General features: G+C 36.5%; 1 protein-coding gene across 2 annotated transcripts; it reads left to right on the forward strand.

The window, feature by feature from the left end:
• Positions 1-316: 316 nt before the first annotated feature.
• LOC130940208 (histone deacetylase 6) lies at positions 317-4,557 on the forward strand. Of its 2 annotated transcripts, none has more exons than XM_057868290.1 (6): positions 317-1,127; positions 1,950-2,390; positions 2,486-2,628; positions 3,609-3,699; positions 3,783-3,904; positions 4,282-4,557. In XM_057868290.1, exons 1-6 carry the CDS (start codon positions 585-587, stop codon positions 4,340-4,342), a joined length of 1,401 nt encoding a protein of 466 aa, XP_057724273.1. In that variant the 5' UTR covers positions 317-584; the 3' UTR covers positions 4,343-4,557. The 2 variants fall into 2 exon arrangements, with proteins under 2 accessions (XP_057724273.1, XP_057724266.1); XM_057868283.1 differs by having other exon boundaries at positions 319-1,127; positions 4,279-4,557.
• The last annotated feature ends 2,207 nt before the right edge of the window (positions 4,558-6,764 follow it).

Consider the following 6,764-nt stretch of genomic DNA (forward strand, 5'->3'; position numbering starts at 1 on the left):
GATGAATTTAATTAAAAAAGCTCTTTCAAAAATCAATTAAAAAAATTGATTTTTCGAGACTAATTTAACTATTTACTGCGTATATTACCCTAAAATGCATGTTAAGAACAAAATTTGTAAACCGAACTTTTCGTAATTCCTATATATATATTAGTAGTAGATATTGAATTTATAGAAACCATGGTCCAACATTGATGGTTAAGATTTTGGAGACAAATCTACTTATTTTAGACATCAAATCGAAACTTCACTCCTCAAAATTGTGTTAATTAACATTAAAAACAAAATGACAAGGTAGATTCTTCACTTGAGGCAAAACCTAGACAGGTGTAGGCATAAGTGTAGTTAGTGGATCTGGTATATAGTGGGCGAGTCCCTTGAAACAGAGAAAACAAAGAAAAACCCAAAGCGGCGAGTTGAAACTTGAAAGTTGAAAACCCCAAACCTGAAACCTAACGCTAGCAGCATCAGCGTGCCCTCGGTATTCCAAATCTAGGCCCTAGCATTCTACATTATACAATCGAATGTATAAATAAATTAGAGAAGGGCATTGGAATTGGATCTGAATAAGAGAGAAGAGAGTGATGGGGATAGAAGAAGAGAGTGGGGCGTCGCTGCCCGGCGGGCAGGACGGGAAGAAAAGAAGAGTTACGTACTTCTACGAACCCAGCATCGGAGACTACTACTACGGTCAGGGTCACCCAATGAAGCCACACCGAATCCGGATGGCTCACAACCTCATCGTTCACTACTCCCTCCACCGCCGCATGGAGATCAATCGCCCTTTCCCCGCCGCCCCCGACGATATCAGGCGTTTTCACTCCGATGACTACGTCGACTTCCTCGCCTCCGTCTCCCCGGACACCCTCGCTGACCCCGCCTTCTCCCGCCACCTCAAGCGCTTCAACGTCGGGGAGGACTGTCCTGTTTTCGATGGATTATTCCCCTTCTGCCAGGCCTCCGCCGGCGGCTCTATCGGCGCCGCCGTCAAGCTCAACCGCCAGGACGCTGATATCGCTGTCAATTGGGCTGGTGGCCTCCACCATGCTAAGAAGTCCGAAGCCTCTGGATTCTGTTACGTCAACGACATTGTCCTCGGTATTCTCGAGCTTCTCAAATATCACAGGGTAACCAACTCTCTCTTCTTCAATTCACATGCTTATTTCTTTGCTTGTGTTGAACAATTATACATGCATTTTAATTTTAATTTACTACCTAACCATGATTTTGCAACACCTGTTACTTGAGGAATGAAACTTATTTTCCACACTTGTTATTTTATTTTATTTTTACCGTTTTGGGCATTTCGTTAAGGGTTTAGGGCCATTTCCTTTGGGCACTTGTCAACAACTTTTTTGATTAATTGTTGGTACAATTTCGGGTTTAAAACTTTAAATGGTGGTTACAGGTGAAATATTTTCCGTGGCGAACCCTGATATTGTATGTCTCAGGGTTTAAAACATTTGAATTATGAGCTAAGCAAGCTACATTTATGTTGTGTTTCTGTCCTCCATTTATGGCCAGTGTTGATGGTCTAGGACTGGCTTATCCAATCAAGCATTGGAAACGTAGCCGTTCCACGAGACCGTGTACATTTCCATTCTGATTTTGATTCCACAGTAATCACTTCTGCACACCAACTGTGGTTAATAAAAAGAAAAATATTCCACAGTATTGGGAGGCTGTACTTTTAATGCTTGTTGGACATGTGGTTAAAGCTACGATTTGCTCTGCTCCTTTTTACTTATCCTATTCGGTTTTAAATTACACAACATTATACTTTTTCTTTTTTATTCGTAGCTTTTCTTCTTGTTAAATTTCAAACTACATTTTTACTTATACAGAAACTCAGTGTCTTCTAAAGTTGTAATATAGATGCTTGTTTTGTTATTGTGTTTGTTTTTTACTGAATATATTTTCTCACCATCTGTTTTTATGTTTTTTACCAGCGTGTATTGTATGTTGATATTGATGTTCACCATGGTGATGGTGTTGAGGAGGCCTTTTATACAACTGATAGGGTAATGACGGTGTCTTTTCACAAATTTGGGGACTTTTTCCCCGGGACTGGACACATTAAAGACGTTGGTGTTGGCTCAGGAAAGAATTATGCTATCAATGTCCCGTTAAATGATGGAATGGATGATGAGAGTTTCCGGGCTCTGTTTCGACCTATCATTCAAAAAGTCATGGAAGTTTATCAACCTGATGCCGTCGTTCTTCAATGTGGAGCTGATTCTTTGTCTGGCGACAGGTTGGGTTGCTTCAATTTGTCTGTGAAAGGTCATGCAGATTGCCTTCGCTTCCTTAGATCTTTCAATGTTCCTCTGATGGTGTTGGGTGGTGGAGGATATACAATTCGGAACGTCGCTCGTTGTTGGTGTTATGAGGTTCTTTCTTTCTCTTCTCGGGAAGAATTATGAATAAGGCACTTTTGCACTAATTTAATGTACTTATTTTATTACATGCTCTTTCGTTGTTTTAGACAGCAGTCGCAGTAGGAGTGGAGCCTGATAATAAGTTACCATATAATGAATATTATGAGTATTTTGGCCCAGATTATACTCTTCATGTGGATCCAAGCAACATGGAGAATCTAAACACGACCAAGGATATGGAAAAAATAAGGTGTGTTTACTATCAATTTGTTTTTGTCTTTATTTTTCTGATTTCAATTTTATTTTTCGTAATTATTGAAACAAAGGGCATGATATTTATGAACTCAATTACTTTAATGCATTAATTTCTGCTGTATCTAAAGTCATATCATTTTCATAAATGACGATGTTTCGCAGAATCTTATAAATAGTTGCATGGCCATGCTATGGTGGTTGTCATAATTGCTGCATTCTTGTCAAATATGAAAGCATATTGTATTTTCTTTTGCTTAATATATTTGTCAAAGCCAAAGCTGTGGCCTCTGTATCTGTTAGAGGACACTGGCCAGGGACCAAACCATATCAAAGTTTAAGCTTCCATCATTTCGCTACTTAGAATGCTGTTTCATTCTTTTAACATGGAGCTTCATTTATGTGACTTTGTGGTCATGTTTGAATGAGAGATTCGCCTTTTGTTCTCATGCACATGTTAATTTTCTGCTCAGGTTGATTGCTTGAATTCCCATGATGCAAAATGGAGTTCAAAAGAAAGGCCATACATGGTTCCATAAAACAAAATAAAAGAGTTAAAGAAAAAGCCCATACATAATATTAAATGCAATCACTTTAATGTGTTACATTTGCTGCATACAAATCACGGAATTTTCTCAAATGATGATGACTGGTTGCATAGACATGCTTTGCACCCTGAATGTTGTTTTTTAAGTTGTTATGAAGAGATATCAGATTACCTGGACTTAAATATTTATTATGGGCACTTTGGGCTGCATGGAAGTTGTTCCTCTAATCCTCTATGTGCTACTGTCTCTCATGTATTTTGAATGCGTTTCAATCTGTCCAACATGCACTTTGTGTATGTGATCATTTTTTAAATGCGTGATTTTCCTTTTCATTATCGTGTCATGGGTTTTACCTTGCTTCTGGAGTTGCTTGCATTCCCATGAAGTAAATGTTTGACCAAATTGGCTTACTTTCTAATTGATCTTCCAGGAACACACTACTAGAACAGATTTCCAGGCTTCCACATGCTCCCAGTGTTCCTTTTCAGACAACACCATCAACCATACCAGTTCCAGATGTGGTTTGTGCTTTGTAAAGTTGCAGTTATTGTCCTTTATCCTTGTCATTTCCACTTTTTGTTTGACGTATTAATTATGGATTCAGGCAGAAGAGGACATGGAGAGAAGACCAAAACCTCGCATATGGAGTGGTGATGATTATGATTCTGATCATGATGAAGATGAAAAGGCTAATATGAAGTCCTCAAACTTAAATGACTATATGAGGTATCAGTTATGTATTTGATTAAATCTTGAGCACAAAACCATTTAGTATATTAGTCCCTTTTGCTACATGGGCATGTTTTGGGACAGGTTAGATCCCTAAAGTGAATAAGTTTATAAAATGTCATCCTTCAATTGTTTGTTGGACTGAAGTTGATCCAAAGATAGTTAACCACTCATAACTTGCTTTACAAATTTTCTTACTTTAGAGTATGTATAGTTGCATACTCATCTTTAGAGACAAAAATCTGTGATTACATCTTTAGGATATGCAATCACAACTTTATGCAAAATTCTTCTAGCCATTCTAAATTAATTTAATACCTGTTTTTGTTCTTTGCTGACATACTAAGAAACAAACATGCCACTCTTTGCAGCAGGGATGTTGCAGATGATATGGAAGAGGAGAAACCGGTGCCTCCCCCACATGGATGCTGCTGATACATAGAAAAGAGCCTATTGTACAACATGTTTATATTGTATGAATGTGAACGATGGCAATTAGGGGTGGAGGCCATTACTTTGAGTTACATGATTACAATAGCAACTCTTGATAAAGCGAATAATAGTATTTATCATTGATGACATTGTGCAGATATATTTTTTTGCTTTAGTCTGCTTGGTGGTAATTTTGGCCCCTTTGGGCCATTTTGTTTCATTTTGACCACTTTCGTATCTTGATAGCTGTGACAACTTTCAAGCAATTAGTTTCTAGGCCAAGTATTCAATGAGGCTTTCAAGATGTGTCTCATAAAATGAGGTTCCCGTATAATTGCTCAAATACCCTGTTTCTAATTTTGTATATGTACAACGAGGTAGCCGGTCATTTTGAGTTTGATGCTTACAAAATGTTTCCTTGTAGCATTATTTCTCTCACGTTTCTCGTGATTATTTTAAATGCAATTTTTTTGCTCAAGTGGAAAAGCGTTGTATATATAATTATATAGAGTAGTTTCGCTATATATTCAAGTTTTTTTGGTAAAAGTCCAACCAAGTTGGTCTAAACCTAACAAAAACTAGTTTCATTAGCGAGAGCGTCTTAAGATGCACCTACAAAACCAAATTTGTATCTCGCACTTCTTTGCATTCCTTTTTGTTCTTCGCGTATTTCTTCCTCATCGTCGTTCTTTTATTCTTGAGGTTGTTACATTTTATTCTTTATTTTGCTCTTCGTAATTTTGCAGCATTATGTATTTCTTCTTTGTTTGATTTTCTTCCTTTTTTTTCTGTTTTTATTTTTATTAAGTGGGTAAAATTACTAAAATAAGAAGAATTATGAGAAGGTGGAACAAGAAGGAGAAGATGAACAAGAAAAAAAGATGATGAAGAAGAAGATGAAGATGAAGACGAGTTTCGAATTATGCAGTACTTATTAGAAAATAGCACCAAAAGTTTTTAACTGTGACATAAGAAGTTTCTTAATTTTGACACCAAAATTTTTTAATCGTGATATAGAAATATCTTAATTGTGTAATTTCCATCTAAATGATTTATTTTTCTTATCATTGAACAAGTACGGTGGTGTTCTGAGCGTAACACCCTAACTATCAAAATGTCACGCTTCCGGATGCGCCACTCAGATAGCTCAAGTATTATGACAACTCTTAAAATATTTAATACTAAAATATGAGCCTTTTTAAAACTTAAACCAAATCTTTCAAAACATACATCCATATATATATATATATATATATATAATTTAGAAGCATTACCTAATTAATTTCCGATCCCTCTTATAAAAACTTATACAGATAAAGGCGACGGAAAAAATAACTAATACAACATAAAACATCGTTTGAACAGAAAAGAAATAAAATAGGCCCTTTCGAACTTTGTCACCCCTAACCTGAAAAAGAAAATACCTGTAGGGGAGTGAGAACATCGTTCTCGCTGGTTCTCACTATGGGATTAGAGAATTACTATAATAGGATACGTTGAAAAAAAAAACTGTTTTTATGATACAGAGATTAATAACCACCTTATGCATCTTTTCAAAACCAAAGATTTAATATTCAAAAACCGAAATCCTTTCTTAAAGAGAAAGCTGTTAATTCCTCAAAAATCCAAAAGCCTCTTTTGTTTTTTAAAAGTTTTTCCAAGATAGCATGAATTACCAAGCTCTTTGATAAACCCCAATTTTGTGGTTTATCTTGTATTGAATTTAGAAAAATTTATCAACTTTTCTCACATTTATTAAATGAAATAGCATTGTTTTATAATTCTCCCTAAATTTGTGCTTAAGAGTGAAAACATACTTTTTAGGCCTTTAAATTGCTAATTTTAATTCACTTTAATTCCATTCGATGCTTTGATATATTTGTTGAGTGATTTCAGGTTCATAAGGCAAGGATTGAATGGAAGGAGTGAAAAGAAAAGCATGCAAAATGGAGAATTCATGAAGAAATGAGGATTTGCAAAAATCTGCCAAGTGACGCGTATACGTGGCCCATGCTTACGCGTGGGAGGGACATCTGCCAAATGACACGTATACGTGGCCCACACGCGTGTGTGGGAAGGAAATCTTCCAGGCGACGCGTACGCGTGACCCATGCGTACGCGTGACAAGCAGCACGTGACTAACTTAGCAGAAAACACTGGGGTCGATTTTTGGACCTGCTGAAGCCCAATCCAACTCATTTCTGAAGCTATTTGATGCAGTATTCAAGAGGGAACAAGGGGGGAGACTCATAGTGTAGTTTTCATCATGTTGTAGGTAGAATTCTAGAGAGAGAAGCTCTCCATTCTCTCTAGAATTTAGGGTAGTTTAGGTTAAATTTCCTTAGATCCACTTTTAATTCTTATTTTTAGTTCAATTCTCTTTACATTTTATTGTTCTATTGTCTTAATCTTCCTAGTTTCTCTT

Source organism: Arachis stenosperma, chromosome 1 (assembly GCF_014773155.1).
Source record: "Arachis stenosperma cultivar V10309 chromosome 1, arast.V10309.gnm1.PFL2, whole genome shotgun sequence".
Lineage (NCBI taxonomy): Eukaryota > Viridiplantae > Streptophyta > Magnoliopsida > Fabales > Fabaceae > Arachis > Arachis stenosperma.